Source organism: Trichoderma atroviride, chromosome 7 (genome assembly GCF_020647795.1).
Source record: "Trichoderma atroviride chromosome 7, complete sequence".
Taxonomy (NCBI): domain Eukaryota; kingdom Fungi; phylum Ascomycota; class Sordariomycetes; order Hypocreales; family Hypocreaceae; genus Trichoderma; species Trichoderma atroviride.
In genome coordinates this window covers 1513203-1533516 of record NC_089406.1, presented here as the reverse complement: position 1 = coordinate 1533516, position 20314 = coordinate 1513203, and the positions used below count along the sequence as shown (strand labels likewise).

Genomic DNA, 20314 nt, shown 5'->3' with positions numbered 1-20314 from the left:
GAAAGGACCGGGTGTTTTTTATTTTTCTACAAGTAAGAATGCTGTGCGAGAGAAAGGCAGGGAGCTGCCATGTGCGCGCCCGCCGAATCCACTTCCCGCCTGGACACTTCAATCTTTGGTTCTGCCCCTTCTTATTGGCAAGCCGTATGGCTACTAACATCTGCTCCCGCAAGACGGATGTACTCTGCAGGTACCGTACATTCGCTGCGTCTTCCAGAATCTGCCCCTTGCATTACCTCCAAGATACATACATAGATCGTAAACCCTTGCCAGAGAAAAGGTGACAGCTCTGATGTCGAATGCCATACCATCCAGACAGACGGCTTGGCTAGGCCACATGCCGTCAGCATTGACAGACACCATGTTTTCAAAGCGGTGTAAATCGTAGACTACCTCATTCTTCTTATTAAGACATGATGTCTCACAGTCGCTACAATCGCTAAACACTTATACAGGTAGCCATACATATATGTAAGCCATGGAAAGCAGAAAGCAAACGACAACGACAAAGCTCACTACAGAAAACAAGGAAAGAAGCCAACTCATGGCTTGAAAAAAAAAAAAAGAGAAACGAAGTATGTCGTCAGTTGAATTCATCCTAGGGCGTCGATAAAAGCCCAACCCAACCCATATATTTCCGAGTAGTCCATCCAGCCCGCTTGCAAAGCCCATTAGTTCCCTATCCTAGTACAGTTTGTGAAAACCGCTCGACCAAGATGCATCCAATTCCATCAACATATAACACGCAAAAACTAGCAAAAGACTAAAAAGAACCGTAATTATCATAGCCCTTCCCTTCCGAAAGAAAATAGAAAAAGAACATCAGGGACGAACCAGCGTTCAATCCCAAAGATCAAAATACTTACACACACAACGCTTTTCTTTTTTTTTAAGGTGAGGAAAATGTATCAAGGCAGAGAGAGGCTGTATTCAAAAATGCTTTTAATCGTCATTGTTTTTCGCTCCGCGTTTCATCCGATTAGCCCATCGCCGTTTCCCGGGCCTGGTTTCAAAGTGTGGTGCTACAGACTGGACGTCAACCATAGCACCCTCGATTGCTGCGCGCGTTTTGTTCCGATAGCAGTCAACTATATTCACTCTGTTAATATCGCAAATCTCTCTCTCTCTGTGTGTGTGTGGCCCATAGATACTTACGGGCTCGTTGGAGGAACACGGTTCGGCCAGAAAAGACTCTGCTCTGAAGCCAAGCCATCCGGTAGCCAAGATCGTTCAGCCGCACCTCGTTCACACGACCTGTTTTTCTCATCCTGGGAATAGTCGCCTCCCTCTCTTGGCCTTCTGCCATGGTAATCTTCACTACCTCACCCCTGGATTTTTCGGCGCCGCGACGGGAAGCTTCGCGACCCTCGGTCTCCTGCGTTCCGTCATCGGAAACGTCGTCGACGAAGAATTGCGAGCCCGTGGCACTGGGGGGTGGGCTTTGCATCTCACGAGGGAAGAAGCTTCTGGGAAATACACTGGCTCCCTTGCGGAAGCTGTCTGGGATCTCATTCGTGTCTACGCCGTCCAAGGTGACACGCACACGAAGGCGCGAGGCCCGTACATTGTCTTCAACCAAGATGAATTTGCGTCTCTTTGCTTCAGGGATATCGGGGAACAGGTCGTCATTGGCGTCATCGACACGGCTATGGCTCCTCGCTGGTATGGCACCGTTGGTTCGAGGAGCTATATGAGACATCGACCCGCCTTGAGGACCGACGGGATATGAACCCGGGCCCGCGTATCCCGCAAAGACGTGTGCTTGTCTCACATCTTCGTTGCCAGCAGGGGGGCATCTGAGCCGTTGGCGGTTGATGGTGGTGGTGATTATCCTCGTAGGAATTATTTCCTTCACCTCCACATACGCGTTAGCTTTTACTCTCCATAATTACTACTCGGCGAGCAAACGCGAATGACGGGGAAAACGAAGTAACCAAGTACTGTAGAAGGAGGAGACAGAAGAAACATCTTTTAAAAAAAGGGGGCCAAAGCAGAAAGGCAAGCCACTTTCTCTGCTATGCGTCATTGAAGAAATGTTCTCCTAATTAACGTAGCAAAGTTTAGCTGCCAGCAAGCCAGTGAGAGAAAAGGGGGGAAACTTTTTATAGCCTCAAGGCGTATTTTGAACTCATCTAAGAGTCGCGCGAAAACCAGCAGCAAAAGCAGACAAACTTGAACAGCAGCGGCAGCCGATGCGACTTTTTATGATAATATACAGGATGTGTGCCAACCGAGGGATCGACTATCGACCTCTTGCCATTAAGGCATGCTGTATAAAATAGGTAATAATAATGCGCGGTAAGACAAGCGATGCCGGCCCATTGCTATTTAACAAAAAAACGGACGTGAAATAACACAAATTGTTACAGATCCCCAATTCCTAAAGTGTCATACAGCCGAAGAGGGAAAAGGAAAAAAAAAAAAAGAGGAAAAACCAATAGTAGAAAAGGAAATAGCAAAAAAGACAAAGGCCACTCGGGTGGAAAAAAAAAACAAATATAGAGTTTGCCTTGCCAAATATAAGTGTAGAGTGCTTTTTTGCATAGGAGGTAAAAAAAAAAATGAGTTGGTATCATTAAATCAACACAACGTTTTGACGGCGTAAAAACTGTCTCTAATGAGGGTTGCAAAGGCAAAAAAAAGGTGATGCAAGTGTACAGCAGATGCAATCATTTCAAAAAATTACATCTGGTGAAACATACCGACTTCTTCTCCACCCGGTGCGCCGCCGTCAGGGTGGCCCCCGGCATGGTGATGGTGCATAGGTTGCCCCATGCCGCCTATCGTTGGCTTGCCCATGTTGGGCGCATGAGCTGTGGGCATGGGTGCGGGAGCGCCTGGATGCCCTCCTGGCCCACCGGGACCTGACATATGGGCACCAGGATGCGGAGCGCCCTGGACTTGTTGCTGCTGCTTGCGACTGTTCATCTTGGCCATGCGGCGAACGCGTCGGCTTCGGAGTCGAGGATCTTGGTTGCTGTTGCGCCAGCTGTCCACTGCGCGCTGAATCAAGCCTCGCTTGCCTCGCAGTGGCACGTTGAGCTGTGCCAGAGCCCATCCGACTCTGTTGCACTCAGTCTCGTAAATCAACCGGTTTCCGCGGTACTGGTCCTTGGGGCAGCATGCCCTTGGGTAGACGCAGTTCTCCTGCTTGAACTCTGGGGAGAGCTCCTCGATGTTTACTGACTCGACATCGCAGCGAATGGTGTACTCCATCTTGACCCGGTCCCGGGAATATTCAAAGGCAATCCACTGAACGCCATTGCCGTCTTGCCTTACGACGAGAGGCGTCGTTGCCGGGATAGGGCCCGGAGCAGCATTGGGGTTGACCGCAGGAGTTGGGTTGGCAGGACTTTGAAGTTGTGGCGGACCCTGTTGATGGTGGGGCTGCGACATGGGAGAGGGCTGCTGTTTCTGCAGCTGCAGGGGAACTTGGGGCTCGATCTTGGGTCGCGGGCTACCTGTCATGCCGGCCTGCGCATGCTGTGCGTGCTGCGCCGCGTGCGGCGGCATCTGGTTCTGCTGTGCTGCATGCGACATCATCATATTGGGCTGCGAGGCCATTGAATGTTGTTGGTGATGGGCATGCTGCGCGTAGGGAGAGGGAGCCGCCTGATGGGGCATGGACTGGTATTGAGGCTGAGGCTGGTAGTACATGGACTGCTGCAAATGCTGAGACTGCGGCTGGCCGTACAAGTTTCTGTGCTGGTCATGCTGCGATGGTGACGCTACTGATGCGGGCGAATTGGACTGTGGTGTATGATATGACATTGGAGGGTAGGGAGGTCTAGGCATTTGAGCGGCGGCCATCATGTCGGAGGTATCTGCAAGAGACTTGTGCGTTAGCATCCTGAACAAGGCAAAATCGAATCGCGTGCGTGGCTGCGCTTGCTGCGCGCAGAGAGGCTTACCGGCGGACGTGTATCCGCTCGTGGCACCTGGAGTGCTGTACGGGCTCGGGTGGTTGTAGTAGTTCAAGGTCTCTGGCGTGCTGGTCGCCTGGTTGCCGGCCTGGTACGCCTGCGGGAGAGTGTGTTGCGACGAGTATGCGCCTTGGTGATGCTGCGGCGGCGGGTGCTGCGAATGAGGGTGGTGTTGCTGGTGAACAATGCTTGGGGGACGCGAATGCTGAAGCGGTTGCGAAGGCGGGTGACCCTGTTGCTGGTGGTGGGCTTGATGCTGCATAGGGAGAACACGCATCAGTAAGGCTTCAACGTCGAAAAACTCATTAAGCTGGTAAAGAAAAACAGTTCGAGATAGGACGCGTTGATGTTTTATCTGCCCCCCTTGACAGACTGATGGTCTACCAAGTCGTGGTGGGGTGGGCCAGTCCCCTGGCCGCGACCGGGATGACACGGGTGAGGCGTGCTAGGCCTGAAAAGACAACGCCGGTAGAAGCAATCTTGGACTCGCGTACCGGAGGCAGAGGGCTTTGGGGTAGAGGCACAGTGGGCGCAACGTGGGGACGTCGTACCGCCTAGCTCCAGATTATGAACTGGGAGAGCGAGGGATGAGCGGGAGACCGGGGGGGAATGGCTTGCGAACAACGGGAGGCAGGAAAACGAGCAGGGCGGTTTCTTGCGCCGTCGGGGCGGCCATGCAACAGGCACAAAGAGGACAAGCCAGGGGGAGAAAAGATACCTGGCGGAGCGGCAAGGAGGGGTGGACGAGGGAAGAAAATTATGTTTGGCCCAAGGACCAGGGAATTCGCGTAGGGATCTGAGGTGGTATGCAAAGTACGGGACTGATGCTTACCGCCGTACCGTACAGAACGGAGATGCAGAATCGGGACGGTCAAGCTGCTTCCTTGAAATACAAGTAAGAAGGAGCTTTGCTGAACCCCCCTGTGGAAAGGAAGACGCGTGGGAAATTTGCAGTGCAGAAAAGAAAACAACGAACGCAGATGTGCAACGCGCGCGCTCAACAAGAAAGGAGAATGAAGGTCTCTCTCTTTTTTTTTTTTTGCTTTTTTTTTTCCTCTGGTTTCTCTCCCGAGAAATAGAGAAAAAATTTCCAAGAGGGATAGCCAAAAGTAAAGGAGCTAGGTGACCCCAAGTCCCAAATACTTTTCTGAGTCGTACTAGCAGGGGAGGGGGTGTCTGGTCGGGAGGCAGCTTGAGAGCGACGGGGAGCAAGGATGGGTCAGAACCGGGGCTAGCCAGCGCATGGGAGACGCGACAGGGGCGCAGAGCTTTGATTACACAGCCAGTAATAGCGTTGGTAAGTCCAGCCAGGGGCGACATGACCAGGACCAGCTGCCCAATCAGGCACTGCAGAGCCGGGCCTAGCCAGTGGACAAGGGTTGTGCCGGGATTGCCATCACCATCTTCTCTTAGCCCACAGGCGGTGTGTGTGGGTGGATGAGAGAGAAGAAAGGGAAATGGATTGACCCAGCACTGTGGCGGACGGCACTAGCACGTCCTGCAGCGCACAGCGAGAGCGTGAACAGAGACGCCGGCATGAGGAGGAGGAGCGGCAGCAGCAGCAGCAGCAGCAGCAGCATCATCGCCATCGTCATCTGTCGTCGCCTTGCGACCAAGTATGCACATACCTACTTGTACAGAAGCCGAGATCAGTTGCTCGTGCTTGGTACACGTAGGTACACCTGTCTGTGCTAGCCATGCTCGAACAAACGGGAGGCCTGGGCAGGCACAGACGTATTCAGAGTAGACCAGATGAAGGTTCCCCGGTTTCGGCTACCGGCGCGGCGGACACCGAGCCCACCATGAGCGCCAGCCTGGTCACGGCCATTCATCCTCCTGCTCTGATATGTTCTTCCCTGTGGCCTTGTCCAGCCCTCTACCGCTGCGTGCAGAGATGGGACGAGCGAGCGTTTGCGAGCAATCTGCTGCTATTCTCGTCTGGCTAACACGGCCAAGTGCTGTCCATCCATCAACCGTGGCATAGCGCCGCGCCACACCACGCCTCCAAGCAGCTGAGCCCAGTCTCGGGATAGGAGCAGACATTAGCAGCTCGCGAGCAGACGTGGTGGCGCAGCCCCCACCGAGAGCTTGACGATTGGGTCGTATTAGACCCGTAGAACACAGCTTCTGTGTATCCCTCAAATGCTGCTTAATCTCCACCGGTCTATACGGCGCTCCATGGGCGTTGCGCTTGCATCCAGTGTATGAGTAGCCTTGCTCTAACGTGTACCCGAGACAGGTAGTGGCGTATTCACCAGATTCACCAGGTACTCCGTATACAATCTTGGAACGAAGAATAAGCGCGGCTCGGCGAGAACCCAGTTGTCAAATGAGACGCTACTGGGTGCCAGGTGGCTGACCCCTTGCCCTTGACGCAACTTTGCTCAAAAATAAAGATTGTGGAGTGTTGCGTAATTCGACACAGCCATGCCAGGTAGCTTCCAGTCGATACTCCCTGCTTGAAGCTCCGATCACTTCAACATGGCTGTTGGCTCTGGTTATGCAGCGCATCAAAGTCTTTTGCTGCAGCTTGCTCTGCTTCCAGACCACTGGGTCACTTCTTCTCAGGGCCCTATTTCTCGCCTAGCTGCTGCTCAAATATCGCCGACTGACACTGAGACCCGTTGCCATTTGGGTCCACTCGGCCCTGTCGTAGGTGGCGCGCCCTGGCCGCTGGTGAAACAGGAGCTGCTCGTCGTGCCCACACAGTGAGTCCCGGCCTGGTCAACCTTGCGACACAGCACGCTAGCGAGCTTCGTGGCCACAGATCACCCCCCAGCTTGAATGTCGACAGAAATCTTTACGGGCTTGCTGACACCGCTTGGTGCGTGCTATGCCTCTAGAAGGAATCTGCGGGAAACTTCTTGCACCGATAGATGTTGAATATGTATAAAAAAGGGGCAACATTGACAAAGTCGAGAAATGCAACTTACTAATTCGGTAGTATGATCTTGGAAATACGCTCGGGTTTGGCCGAGAGTCGCCATCATTGCAGTCGGAACTAGAAGTTTTGACCGTGGAGATACTAAGTAGTGTTAGCCAGTGAAGCTTGAATTGGAATGTGAAAAGGTTGGAAGTGAGAGCTCGGAAGTGCTCAAGAGCACTCTCAATTCCTCATGGGCAAGTTTCCTTGTGCTCAGATGTGTACTTTGACGACAGGATTATACTCCTAGCTCAGCTTAAGGTGACAGGATGAGGTTGGTTGTACAGCAAGGCATAGATAGAATCGACCCCCCCTCCAGTGATGATGCGTTTGAGGTAGAGGGCTTTGAGTGAGATCATGACCGAATTTGAAGAGAGGAATACATAAAGCGTACTTACTTTAGAGATTCTCAGTAATTTCCAGCCAAGCTATCTAGCTGTGAGGCTCAGGCCCAAGTGGCAGAGCTTTCGTAGCGTTGCTAGGTATGATACTTGTCCGCCGCGTAGCTTGGAGGGAACACAGGCAGTGGATGCAAAGGTACAGCCGTCAAAGATGGCCTATGGTATCTCGGCCACCAGTATTGGAAATGTGGCGGCACAGCTGTGTCGTGGCAATTGGCTGGCAGAGAAAATGCTTCGACTACCTAAACAGCAAGCCTCATGCAGGAGTTTTGCTCAGGTGCTGGGTTCTGCGGTAGGTACTACTCGAACAGTTACATTAGTTCATGCAAGTCCAAGGATATACCGGCGTCCCATCAGCGAGGCTCGTGGCATTCCGTACAAACTAGAGCAGAGAAGAAAAAGGCTGGACGGATATCACTACAGCACAGGTGCTCGTACTAGGCTGTATTCTTGAAGATGAATAGGTCGGTCTCATGAAAAGTTTCAAGGAAAGTTGCAAATGGTTCAGCTTGGAACCAGTCGAGTAAATAAGCAAATGAAGAGGATGTGAAAGAGAGAAGCAAAATTAGGATAAGCTCGTCTGCAAAGAGATTCAAAGATGATCAGCCTATGCACACGACATGATTCGTAAAAGGTAGGGAGATAACGAATAATGCTAATTATATGAGAATATATACGAAGTACCGCTACATGTACTGTAGCTCTCCATACTGTAGGTACTGGGAGGTAGGTACGGAACATACAAGCAGGTACGAATAGGAAAAGAACGAGGCATGGGTGCTCAAGCGCTGGCCCCTTTTACCCTGGTAGACGGGCGATTCCGAGGCACCGGCACTCAAGCTTCGGCTCAGACGCGTTGACATGGCGAACAGGGATGCTCCTCATGCCACTACTAGCCGTACTGTACCACAATTAGTACCTATACATGTAGAGCAGTAGTATCGAAGAACTACTAGCAAGAAGCAATGGTTTACGAGATGATGGTGTTCGCATGCAAGAAAGGGGCTTTAACGGCGCATGCAGCTTGTAAATGAATCTTAGGAGGCCCCTTATGCTACCTATACAGGCGGCTACAGATATGCGGAAGTGATATTTGCGTCAAGATCTTTGCGTCAAGGCGGGAAGGGAACAAGACAAAAAAAAATGGAAATACTTTACCGACTTCATGTTCTCTGAAAGACCCCGGCGTGCACAGCGACAAGACGTACCAGTGCTCCATCCTGCTAGGCCGAATCTTGCTCTCATGGCTAATGTGACCGGGACTCTCTTTTGGCTAGGCTAGTTGAGCGACGGTGGAACCGATCCAAGAGAAAGACTGCCAGATGGTTAGCGGATTCGGTCAGCACTAAATCCTGGTCAAGGCGCGGCAAGATGCTTGCAGGTCAGAGATGCTACTGCACAATAACGGTTCTACCGTAGTACCTACCATACGGTTTGGCGTTGCGCAATGGCGATGGTAGATGAGGAGGGTACGAAGTAGTACTACAGTAGCTTGTCAATATGCCAGTCACTGAGAGACGTTAGGCAGGTCAAATGCTCAAATCCCATAAACTAACATTAAACATAGAAACCAAAGGCCTCATGCCGCAAGAATAAACACGGCCCTTGGTCTTTCATTAACCTAGATCAGGTATCTCTGGGTTGTGGTGACGAGAAAGCTTGAGCAGCATTTGTAATTGAATATAGACCTTGCTGGTGAGTGTAGATATTGAGCCTGGCTTGGCGTCTCAATCAGATGACTGCCTATTTTCGTTAGCATTGTTATTCATGCCCAATCCCAAGGTGGGATACTGTTGCTTTATTATTGCAAGTGGCTTGAAAGCACGGAACAGTAGTACTTACTGTATGTTTTGGTCCATACAGTGAGCGGAGGGAATTGTCAACGCAAGTACATGAGACCTGAGGAGTATTGCCTCGCTTATCCCTTGGTTTAGCTTATTTTAAACACCTCATACGTACCAATCCAGAGTAGGTGACACTGCCGGAGATGCGACATCATTAGGGCAATAATTGCTGGTGCTGCTCTGTGCCCTCCCCAAGGCAGTCCTCTTGTCTGGCGGCTGTGTGTCGGACAGAGTACCTATACTATCATAGGCGTCATACTGCCAACAAAGTATAGGAACATTCACAGAACCAACGTGCTTGCCTCTTGCCAATTACCCTTTCTGTCATAGGTGCGGAGAACCTCGCACAGCTTAGTCGCGGTTCGGTCCCTTTCAAGAATATCCACACGTACAAAACGGGCCGGACCAGCCGCCTGAGGCTAAAGATTTTTATACGGCATGCGCGCATGTAGGTATACTTCGTAATGAGGATAGCATACGGCATTACCGACGACATCAACAGCAAGTGTCGTCCCTTGCGTCGTTGGTTTTATAAAGCAGAGATTTGTCAACCGTAGGTTCTGAATCGTAACCGAGAGAGGCCTTACTGAGCTGCTGAGACAGGCGGCAGTATGAAGTAATACGTGGTAGAACGTACTCTGTAATTGATTTCTTTTAATTAACAGCAGCCAAAGTCCGAAACGCCGCTTAGACTGGTGGGTGTGTGGCGATCACCCAACTTGAGAGCGAATGCCAAGGCGCGAATGAATGTATGAGGAAATTGTGGTGTTCCACTAGGTTCATCTTTCTCATGCTGAGTAAAACTCTCATGATGAAGTGGCACGAGATGGGGCCTGGATTTAGTTCTACCGCCTCAATTTGGCGAAGACACGGAGGACTTGCGCATAGCCGCATGAATCCAACTAGCGTCGCTGCTACCCACCTACCTTAGCACGTCGAAATGCCACTAAGGCAGAATGACACATTTTTTAATTTCCTTTTGAATACGTGATGCAAGGCAAAGAGAGAGCGGTGGAAAAAAAAATTCTTCATCCACTGGTGCGATGACCGCACGGCCCGAGCATTACTCCATAAGCTTCAAAGGGTCCAGCAAAGATTGCGGGCACCCAATTGCTCGCTCGAGCAATGAGTGGTGGTGCTGTCCTTCGCTTGGAGAGGGCACCAAAGGTTCCTAGCGGTCGCAGGGTGAGAGGATGCTCCCACAAGAAATACACGTGGAAACATGGAATACCGCTAAAATCATGGGTCCAGGGAGCGTTGGCGCAGTCCAGGATCATTGACAGGCAGTCCCCCTCCAGATAGACATGCTGGCTCGCACCAGGCTTCATGAGATCGTCTTGAGATCCAGCCTTCTTCCTTCGGTGTGTATCTCAGCTGCGGTAGCAACCGCATATCTTCTCGAATGTGACAGCGAGGGGCCGTGGGTGGGTAGATGGATGGCCTGTTTGGGTTCTTCACACACGGTTTTCACACAGGTATCACTACTACCAGTCAGTACTCGCAAGAAATCCGATCCGTACAGTCACATACGGAGTTTACTTTTTTGTCCATTAAGCGGAGTGGTCCGATGAGGAGAGGCCGCGACAATTCCTTTCAAGGCGAAACCCGCATGGCAGTAATTTGCCGCAATGCCCACAACATCCTAAAAGCTTTTCCCGCCTATAAGGCGACTCGCCTGTTGAAAGCATGTCACTGCTAAGCGTAACTGCTTGTAGCAGGTTGACAGGTGAAGGGCCGAAGCGGTCGCTGCCGGTAGCGATGGCCTGTTAATTTGTACCGAGTATCCTTGAAGCAAAGTGCCGTGGTGGCTCGTCTGCCGTCGTATACTTTGCCGCCGTACTCGTGATTTGATGCTCGGAAAACGTTTAGAGTTATAGACGGAGTACAGAAAACGGTGCAATCCACGCCTTGTGCAGGGATGCGGAGGTAACGGTCGGAACTTGGCGGATATGCAGCGGAGGCGGCAAACAAGGATGGATATTGAGCGGTCGATGCAGAGAGCAAAATCCCTGCTCGTGCCTTGGCCAGGAATCTTGGAGCTTGGAGCTTGGGGCTTGCTCTGAGGGTTCGTGGCCGCTACTGCCCTCTGGTAGCGTGGAGAAGATGCGAGCATCCCTCCTTCCCATCGCCCCTCAGCAGCGTGGCCTCCAGGACACGCCGTGGACAGCCACGAGTACTTGTACCTTGCGCTCTGCTTCGTGCGATGCCAAAGCCAAAGTCCAAGATACTCTATGCTACGGACAAGCCGGTGCCGCATATTACAGGTAGTATTTTCTTCGATGCCCAAGCGAAGGATCTCGGTTAGGTACTAGTACTGCAATAAAGCATGCTTCTAGAAACTCAGCGATCTGTGTTCATCACAGACCCTTGGTATCTTAAGCGATGGAGTTGCCGAATATGGAGCATGGAATGCGACCGCTATCTCCCCGATGCTGCGTACGTTGGCAAAGACTTGTTCTGAGCTGTCAAAAGGGCTTTGGGACAATTCGTCAGCGCCAAGACAGCGCTGCTGGACGAATATGCCTACTTGTGCGGCAACACACGTATGCTACTGGCTTTCACCGTCAAGTCGCATACTGGAGACTTGACTAGAGAAGGAAAGGATATTCTTACTGCTACTACTTAGTACCTAGGTGGTGGTGGCTGGTATGTCTAGCAAGTAGGTAGATAGGCATAGGTGCTCATCCAATTGCTGAGGTTACATACGATGCCGGCGCCGGTGAAATCATGGTCGCACTGAGACGGTCATGTCCGGAGATGCCGACTGCAAGCGTGACATTCGCAGATCTCAAACGGGAAATAGATATTGGCAGGACTGTATTGCTCACAGCAGCTTAGTGACCGCCTCCGATGTTAAGGGGCAATGGCAGTGTGTGCGCCGTACGGCAGACGCGCTAAGCAAATGATATTCCCTCGATTCACTCCTCTTCAGGCTGAATAGGTAGCATCTCCTCGACTAGCCACCACTGGGATCTCCATTTTGTAAGCGGAGAGGCAATCTTGGCTCCGACAGCAAGTATGGAGCTCTGCTCCGGACACTCTTGTAGGTTCGGCCAAATGACCGCTCTGGCTGAGGCTCAGTCGCGGCGCTAGTATGCTGATATTTCTGCCGGCAATCGTCGATTTCAATTCATCCGACGTGAGATCTTGTTTAGGGAGGGGAGTGAGATGATCCAGGTCTGACGCGATCATTTAATTGCGGTGGCAGGACGTGCACGGAATACTACTACTGTACAGTACACGTCTGTAGGTAACATCATAGTCTACATGTACCCTACACTCAGAGGCTCAGCGTGACCAGCTCTGTATTAAAGAAATGCTTCACCAAGTGTAGGTATATTGGACTATAACCCCTCTGTAGCAAAGTGTCAAAATATCCAGATCCAAGCTGAGCTCCATTACGGAGACATTCTAGAATGCGACCAGCAGGACGTGCCTGTTGCCATAGGTACGTCTGCAGCTAGTAATGTTTCCTGGCCTCGCGTACCTTGCCATGGCGGTAAGCATTGATGCTACTGCTCTCCCACGGGGGGTTGGGTCAATGGAGGAGCAGTAATCCTGGAACGGCAGATGTTGCTCATCGTGGGCGCATCGACGCCGCTACGACCGCCCCCTGGCTCGACCCTGTGTACACGCAGATGGGCAGCTGGGGATAGTCGCCGGACCGTTTCCATCCAGTCTGACTGCGTACAAGGCATGTAAAAGGAAACTCCGAGAACCTTTGCTCGTACAGTACAGTAATAGGTACATGGCGGCTCTGCCTGAATGATCCATCTGCGCTTAGGCGCCTGCCGGCAGCTGCTGGCAACTCTCAGCTGTCCTTTGCAGTGCTTGTGGATGGCGATGCAAGGAGCAGTATAGGTGTCCCGGTAGAGAGGTATGGGGTAAACCAGCATTGGTTCGCATCTCGTAGCTCTGCGCCTAGGGTCCATATCTATCCATATTATGCTGGCTAGCATGCCTTGTGCGTGCTTGTATGCATCATGCTGGAACATCCATCAACGAGCCGTAGCCCTTCACATCGACTGCTTCACTGCCCTCATACTCGACTCTACTACTGTACTGTACAGTAGTACTTTCTTTTCCAAACCGCCACATGATCCAGCGTATCATCTCGTCTCCACAGCTGTATCTCACTGGTACCTACAAGCAGACACCTTCAGTATGAGCCGTCAGGTAGGGGAGACAAAGGAATGGCGTTGACAGGGGTTCCGAGCCGCTGTGGGTGTGCTTCGGTAGAAGATTCGTGGCGACATGGTTTCCGGCAAGGGCTTTCCGGCTCCACGGAAGAGACCAGTCCACCGGGCCAGTGGCCGTAGCTCGAACGTGGCGTGGCCGCCTTCTTTAGTCCTGGAGAAGGCCTGGTGGACAAGAGAGCTTGTTTAGCTGAGACAATAGGCGCCCAGTAGCCGTTTGGCCGCATCAACGCACAGATGAATCGACCGATTCAGCGGATAGACAGAAGTGATATAATACTAGGTATGTATCAAACCGCAGGGTATTCTTATGCTTACTGTACGATTATAACGCAAGCAGCAATTGCAAGCCATCATCTTGCTACGTATGTCAGACGCTTCATGCATGCTACACCGTTTACCGCTCATTCGAAACGGTATTACAGCCAAGTACCCGTACTGCTAGCTTGTAAATATTATCGCCGACCAAAACTCTTCCTTGATTAAAGAGTCCAGCCTCGTGAGCTAACCCGAATTACTCGTCATCGCACTCGGTTAGTTGCTAAGAGCGTATAGACATCCAGGAGACGCATGATCAATATTAAATTATGATGGCCAAGATTAGTTCTGGCTAAACAAGCGCAGGGTTACACTCTTATTCTTCCGTTTACTGTCAGTCAATCGTAAAGTCTTGCGAAGGGCATTTGAAAGAGGGATTTTCTTCAGAATCAGGTTAAATTACGCTTCCTTTGGCGCAATGTGCCATGTGTCCGTTCTTGCATGATAAATCACACTCAAGGTACACCAAAGTACCTTTGAGGAAAATACATGAGCTGACAAGTATGCTTGCATACTACGGCCCTTACTCTAGAGGTAAGGTGTCTGAGCAAGTACTTGTGCCAATATCAAACGTTACTTTGTCTGCGGAGCGCGGTACGGAGTAAATCCGAGCGCTCTGCTCCGAGGCTCCAAGGCTCCAAGGCTAGTGGGCTAATTTTAAACACGAGAGGTCTTTCAGCAAAACGCCGCAACACGATGGCTGACACTTCATCTCACTTGTCAACTCGCTCCACCACGCGATGCCCGATCCCGCCAAGTCTGACGGAGCAGATGTCCCTGACAAATTGGATTTCGATTGGCGGACAGACTGGTACTGTACGTATTCTGTAGACGCGATGCGGTCTTGCCAGTACAATTCGTTAGTTGTGGTGTCATGTCTCGTCAGCTACGAGCAAGACGTCGTTACAAGCACATCTCTACTCTCACGCGCTTTATAGAAAGCAAAGCTTTGGGCTACTGCAGGCTACAGGTCCGAGCTGTTGGACAAGACTTGGCTACTTGTACGTGGTATGATACGCTGCGTGACAAATATATGGATGCGTATTGACAGGCTACAGGTAGGGTTACAGCGCGATTCGCACTATTGCTACTACCAGTTTGGCATACTCGTACGAGTATGCCCAGGCAAACACAATGCTTATCGTAATGAATATAGCTCGAATGCTACGTATCTAAGTAAGTACATTACTCTACAGACTAGATTCGCCGTCTTCCTGCGCTGATCGCCGAGTAGTAACAGTACATTCGAATCTTTGCATCAATTGCCGATGACTATGGCCGGACAAAACGAGGCTACCGACTGGGCTTCACACCCCGGGGAAGAGAGACAAATTAGCCGATCGTCATTACTGGGTCGTAGCATGTCGGTCAAGACAATCAGCATTGACAAAACGCAAAGAGCCGTCACAAGACCGGAAACTTTGTCGCTCCAACGCTGCAGAAACGGCCCCCAAGAAACGGCCATCGCTCGCAAGTTCGCCGCCTGCACGTTATTATGGCCACCCCCTCCCTCTTCCTCGCCTCTCGTTCTCTCTTGTTTTTTCAGAATGTACTTGTACTGGCGGTACAGTACTTCCTGCGGTACCTGACTCTGAGCCACTTCCACATCTGTACATGAGAATCGCCGTTGCAACACTGTCTGGCTAGCGAGCCTGCGAGTCTCAGTATCATCCAATCCTGTTTGGATACTGCGACAGCAACATTGGATCTACTGTATTAGCTGCATGCGGGAGATGGGAGCTAGGCTGGCCTTCCGGCTCTCCGGTCTCTGCTTGCAGGGAAGAAAGAAGCAGGGCATTTGAAGCATGTACACGATTAACGCGCAAGTGTAGGTACTCGTACTTACTACTTGTATATGTCCGTGCAGTATACTGCATATCAGCCAGAATAGGTAGTACTCTGGATCATGTACTCCATACTTGTATCTTTCTGAGAACTTCGACGCGCTTCGTGTCATCAGCGCATGCATTGCATATGGCGGTCTGGCTCACGCTGTTAAGAGGCTAGGACTGACAAAATCCCGCCGAAGAGGTATTGACATGCTCCGCTGTGAGTTGCTACTGCTGCCCAGTACAGCTGAGATGATTGTCTATTGACGCGAGTACGCGCAGCTGTGTACCAATCCTTCCTTTGACGTCGGGTAACTTTCTAAACAACAACACTGCCCACTGTGTGGCGCGCAATCTATTTCCGATACTGCCTAGACGGATTCAAGCCGAGATGGGAGGTCGTTATGCACACCCATGTTCATGCTCGACGCACGCTTGCTCCGCGGCGACTGAGACTCGTGGGGGTTGTCGACTTGAGATATCTACAGTATCTGTCTATACCTGTGCCTGGGGCAAAACAACAGCTGTAAGTTCTGCAATAAAGAGGAGATGGCTTCTTCCCATCGAACCTTGACAGCGGTATTCGCATTCCCAACAGCAACTCCCCCCTTTTTTTTTGGCCATTTATCTACAAGTAGTACATGTATATGCATACAGTTATAGTCTAGGAAGAGGCGTTAGTTGACCAGCTGCGTTTACATGATAGGTCATTCTCGCCTCACAAGTACTGATACTCGTACAGGCCTCTATACTAAAGCGTAAAGCACACGTCAAATGGTACCGAATGCGACAATGGCCTGACACGCCCCGCTTCAGCTATTTGTCCCTAGATAGCGGTGAGTCGGTGAGCTTCCAGAAGCGAACTGCATACGACGTGATACCTACTCTAGAACCCATACGCAGTATGTACAGTAAGCTGGCAGTTTCAACGACGGCTCTGGTCAATATGATTAGGTAATGTCTTCAAAGATATGAGTTGGTGGCGTTAATAACTATCTATACACAGTTTAATAACTACCGTTTCGAGCTAGTATTTGATACAATCTGTCGCTGCAGCTGCTTTTACTGCGCGGTTCCCGCTCGTACGTACAGTAAACGTGTACGGCTATAATGCGCTCCACCAGTTCATCTAACAACGAAATAGGTAGATGGAGTTTCTCGGTATGGAGTACAGTACGGAGTGTCTGTATAACCTACTCTGCTGGAAAGACAAGCATTTTGCTCACATCAATTTACAGGAAAAGAAAATAATCGGTATGGGGCACTCCTAACTACAAGCTCCACGAAGAGGTGCTCAAGTACTGTACGGAGTAGACAGAAAGGGTTGGGGTGGACACAAGTGGAGAGGAGATCTTCCACTTGTGCCCCAATAACCAGCCCCTATCCAAGGGGTCTGTCAGAGCCAACAGGGGGGGGGGGGGGCCACCTTAGGCAGATTGCTATGGGTATGGAATCCCCTTCCAGCCATATTCCTGGTAAATCTGCATCCCCTGTCGGACAGCAAACGGCCTGGACACATCGGGTTACATCCTCTGCAACACGCCCACTGCAACCCATCAAAGACATCCCTTCTTGCATCCGAAACTCCCTGCTAATCTTCGTGGGGAGGTAAGACGGCCAACACGGCTGCAGCCGCGTGTAGGTCATCGTGACCAGGGCATCATTCGCCACGGTACAGTGGGGAGAGAAGCATGCGCTCTCGCCCTAACAAGTTAGCCTGCTGGTGGCACGAGCTACTTGTACGGACGAAGAATACGTTTTCCAAGACTACAGTAGCGGGGTCGACTTCGCTCCGTTACCGAGACCCAAGTACTCGTGCTTTCAATTCTGGTAAAATAGAGTACTTGTACAGCTGTGCATATTCCGTACAAGGATACAAGTTAGGAAGCGATAGCTGGGACTACATTCACCAAGACAGGACTTACAACTCAAGTGGTGAAAAGTCAACTACAAGTAAAAGAAAGAAATACCTACTGCACAAGTGTCATGGGCGTCTAAGTGAGTGGGTAAAAAGACTAATCTAGTGTACGTTCAGACCCTTTTCTTCTCTCTTTTTTTTTTTTTTTCTTTAGCGGCATTCGATAGCTCAAGGACTAATAACCACATAGTGCTGTGAATGCGTTAATTGCTATGCATGGACAAGCAAACGCAACGGCCCGCCGATCACCATTACTCATGCTCGAGTACACATGACATTTGGAGTCTAGAGCATTGCGAAAGATTTTGGCGTTATGAAATGGCTTACACTAAGTACCGCCTACTCACTAGCAGCAATATCAAACTCAAAAGGCTCTCAATCTCCCCCTCTTCTAAAGAATGCGTTCCACAAAGGTAACTTGAACAGGTTTCGCGCCAATGTGCTGCGAGGTTCATTGGTCCGGTTCTTCTCTCACAAAGTGAGATGTGAATGAAGGGGGTGGGGGCTGTTATGCCCGGTTGTCCATGGGGAAATTTGATATGAGCGCGATGGCAGGAAAAAAACCCGCAGGCACAACAGGAATTGTTTAAGGTTTGGAGTTGATAACTCGCGTGATTGGTAATTCTAGCAGAGGGAGGACCTTTTGAAAGAGGGGCTGGTATACAAGTACGGAGAACGAGGTAGGGAAGCGGATTGCCTTGAATTCTCTGACGCCTCTGTGCTAACATTATCGAGTTGCCAATACGCCTTGTAGGATATCTAGGTGCTATGAGGAAAAGAAGCGGCTCAGACTGGAACTGATATGTAGGTACCTTTCGGCTGGCGATACCTCGAGGCTGACATGGAAGCAACGACAGGCCGGGATAGACACAGGGCAGGGGAAGGGCCGGCGTGTTCCGGGGACAGCGCTTGGTCTCTGCCTCTGTCTCTCTGCTGCCGAGCAACGCATTTACCTAGACAGGCAATCAGGGGACTCCTTGTCCTGCTGTACTGTAGTGCTGCCTTTCTATGGCTTACAGTACTGACAGTACAGTAGTATACACTAGCACTCGTACTCGCACGTATACTCGCAAGAGTATCATGTGAGAGTTACGGAATTCCATGTGCTAAGGACGGAGTAGTACAAGTATGGTGCTGCCTGGTGTAAGCCGCATCACCCTATTCCATACGTATCCAACGCCGACATGCTCCGTTGAGTGGTGCTGTTTTCGTCCGCATGCTCTGGCTATTCTAGATCTGTTCTTTACTTGCCTTCTACTGCCAAGCTAGGCAGTAAAAGCGTGGGTCGATGCTAACGGGTGAGGGTTAGCAGATGTGCATATTATTAGACTGCCAATCACGGAAAGTCAGGGGTGGGAATGCTGGGAGCTAGTGCCGGGGAGCAGCGCAGAGGCACTCCTAGTGCTGGTAGCAAAGCAAACCGCCACGACGCGCCCCCGGGAGCGCGCAGACAAGAAACAAGAAGCCGAGCAGACACAAGGGCGACATGTACAAGTACCAGTACGCTGAATGAACTGCCCATATTAAGGGGGTGTGGGTGGGCTGGCGGGTGGAGAAGCGAAGACAGGAAAAGGGGCGCGGGGGGGCCTGGAAGGATTTTTTGGACTTGGATTAGGGGGTAGGGGGTTGAGGACAAGGAATAGGGGGGGTTGGTGTTTGGGAGGGCCAAGGGCCTGGCCGGGCGTCGCAAGTACCCTCTACAATCATACGAGCTGGAGTCCCCTCACGGCTTCGGAGCAAACGGCGGAGGCACAGCGTCTAAAGTGGACTCCAGCGAGGTATGAGATACTTGTCCCGACGTGGAAAACCGACCATGGGCGACGTGGGGTGTGCAGGCGTCGTGCCAGTCCTAGTACTCGGTACCTGCTTGACAGCTGGGATCTCGAGAGCAGAGCAATCCAGGGTGCCTTGCCGCGGCAGCTTACAGCTACAGCTAGATGTTTGAGGTTTCTGATGCTGCCAAAAGAGATGTCGAAGCGATGGATTGGGTCAGTGGTGACATTCCGACGGAGGGGGGTGCAAAGAGAGAGGAAGAGGGAGAGGGAGAGAAAGAGAAGAGTCAAGAAAATTTGGGGGCTGGGAAAGCAAAGACCGGCGGAAAAGAAAAGAAGGAAAGGAAAAAGGAAAAGAAACCCCGAGAGGTCACTCAGACGTACTCGGTTAGAGGATAAACGCGGTTGATACAGAAAAAGTAAAGGCAACGAGAAAAGGACGCCATGGTAGAGCCATTTCCAGTAGCTCTGTGAAAGGCGGAGCTTGCAGACCCCGTAACGGGCCACTAGCGGTGACATGCGGTGTCTGGTAGTGGCTACACGAGCTGAAGAGGGGATTGATGCGATGCTGCTCTCGCTGCGGTGGACGAGTCTGGCAGCGATGCGCGCCTTGGGGATCCCGGATGATATCATGACGGTGCTGTAAGTCTGCATACATGAAGCATTATGTTGGATGTACTGCCAACAGCCAACATGCTTGAGCCAGGTACCTACTCTGTGTCGTCCTATATACCGCTTGGCAGTACAGAAAACCCAAGTACAGTACCTGGATGCAGCATATCCCAGCTGATGCCGCCTCGGACATTTGGCAGTCGGAGGGTTTTCCTGGCCAGCAGCAGCTCTTTCGGCGCTATATACAGTATCGAGCAGTAATGTCAGATATTATGGCATGCTCAGGGAAACAATGAAAGACACTAGCTACTAGGTACTACAAGGTACTACTGCCTTGTTTGGTCATGGCGAGGGAACGTTTCGAGTACCTACCTGTACATGAGAGGCTGGACTGAACGCCCTACATCAGCTGGAGTTTTCGATATTTGTCTAGTGAGACCGGTTGTGGTAGGTCCGCTTACAGAGAGCGACATATAGCCGTATGTACTGCTACAGCGTCTACCAAGTCCTGTACCAAGGGCAGCTGAGCAAACCTCGCGCCGTAGCACGCGGTACTTTTTGAGATGCACAAATCAGGT

The 20314-nt window shown here is 51.2% G+C and overlaps 4 protein-coding genes across 4 annotated transcripts; 1 reads left to right on the top strand and 3 right to left on the bottom strand.

The window, feature by feature from the left end:
* Positions 1 to 186: 186 nt before the first annotated feature.
* TrAtP1_012532 (uncharacterized protein) lies at positions 187 to 7915 on the bottom strand. Its single transcript, XM_014090105.3, has 7 exons — positions 7627 to 7915; positions 7245 to 7546; positions 6857 to 6948; positions 3912 to 4179; positions 2703 to 3824; positions 1156 to 1855; positions 187 to 1088 (listed from the first exon to the last, which is right to left on the bottom strand). The coding sequence occupies exons 3-6, from the start codon at positions 6911 to 6913 to the stop codon at positions 1647 to 1649; spliced, it is 1656 nt and encodes a 551-aa protein (XP_013945580.2). The 5' UTR covers positions 6914 to 6948; positions 7245 to 7546; positions 7627 to 7915; the 3' UTR covers positions 187 to 1088; positions 1156 to 1646.
* A 2204-nt stretch (positions 7916 to 10119) lies between these two features.
* TrAtP1_012531 (uncharacterized protein) lies at positions 10120 to 10419 on the bottom strand (the record flags this gene model as incomplete). The annotated part of the gene is made up of 1 exon (XM_066115568.1): positions 10120 to 10419. The coding sequence occupies one exon, from the start codon at positions 10417 to 10419 to the stop codon at positions 10120 to 10122; it is 300 nt and encodes a 99-aa protein (XP_065971667.1).
* A 1951-nt stretch (positions 10420 to 12370) lies between these two features.
* TrAtP1_012530 (uncharacterized protein) lies at positions 12371 to 13122 on the bottom strand. The gene has a single exon (XM_066115567.1). It carries the CDS (start codon positions 13084 to 13086, stop codon positions 12604 to 12606), a length of 483 nt encoding a protein of 160 aa, XP_065971666.1. The 5' UTR covers positions 13087 to 13122; the 3' UTR covers positions 12371 to 12603.
* Positions 13123 to 14301: 1179 nt separating this feature from the next.
* On the top strand, positions 14302 to 17627 carry TrAtP1_012529 (uncharacterized protein; the record flags this gene model as incomplete). The annotated part of the gene is made up of 12 exons (XM_066115566.1): positions 14302 to 14421; positions 14544 to 14606; positions 14664 to 14781; positions 14840 to 14844; positions 15540 to 15654; positions 15923 to 15960; positions 16177 to 16388; positions 16491 to 16516; positions 16579 to 16616; positions 16673 to 16688; positions 17438 to 17459; positions 17543 to 17627. The coding sequence occupies 12 exons, from the start codon at positions 14302 to 14304 to the stop codon at positions 17625 to 17627; spliced, it is 858 nt and encodes a 285-aa protein (XP_065971665.1).
* Positions 17628 to 20314: the final 2687 nt, after the last annotated feature.

Bases quoted from the DNA above. Each gene is read 5' to 3' on its own strand.
- TrAtP1_012532 (XM_014090105.3), bottom strand. From the start codon at position 6,913: ATGATGGCGACTCTCGGCCAAACCCGAGCGTATTTCCAAGATCATACT. The intron at 3,825-3,911 runs GTAAGCCTCTCT...AGTCTCTTGCAG, and splicing joins GAGCGGATACACGTCCGCCG to ATACCTCCGACATGATGGCC. The intron at 1,856-2,702 runs GTATGTTTCACC...GCGTATGTGGAG, and splicing joins ACCGGGTGGAGAAGAAGTCG to GTGAAGGAAATAATTCCTAC.
- TrAtP1_012530 (XM_066115567.1), bottom strand. From the start codon at position 13,086: ATGTTCCAGCATGATGCATACAAGCACGCACAAGGCATGCTAGCCAGC.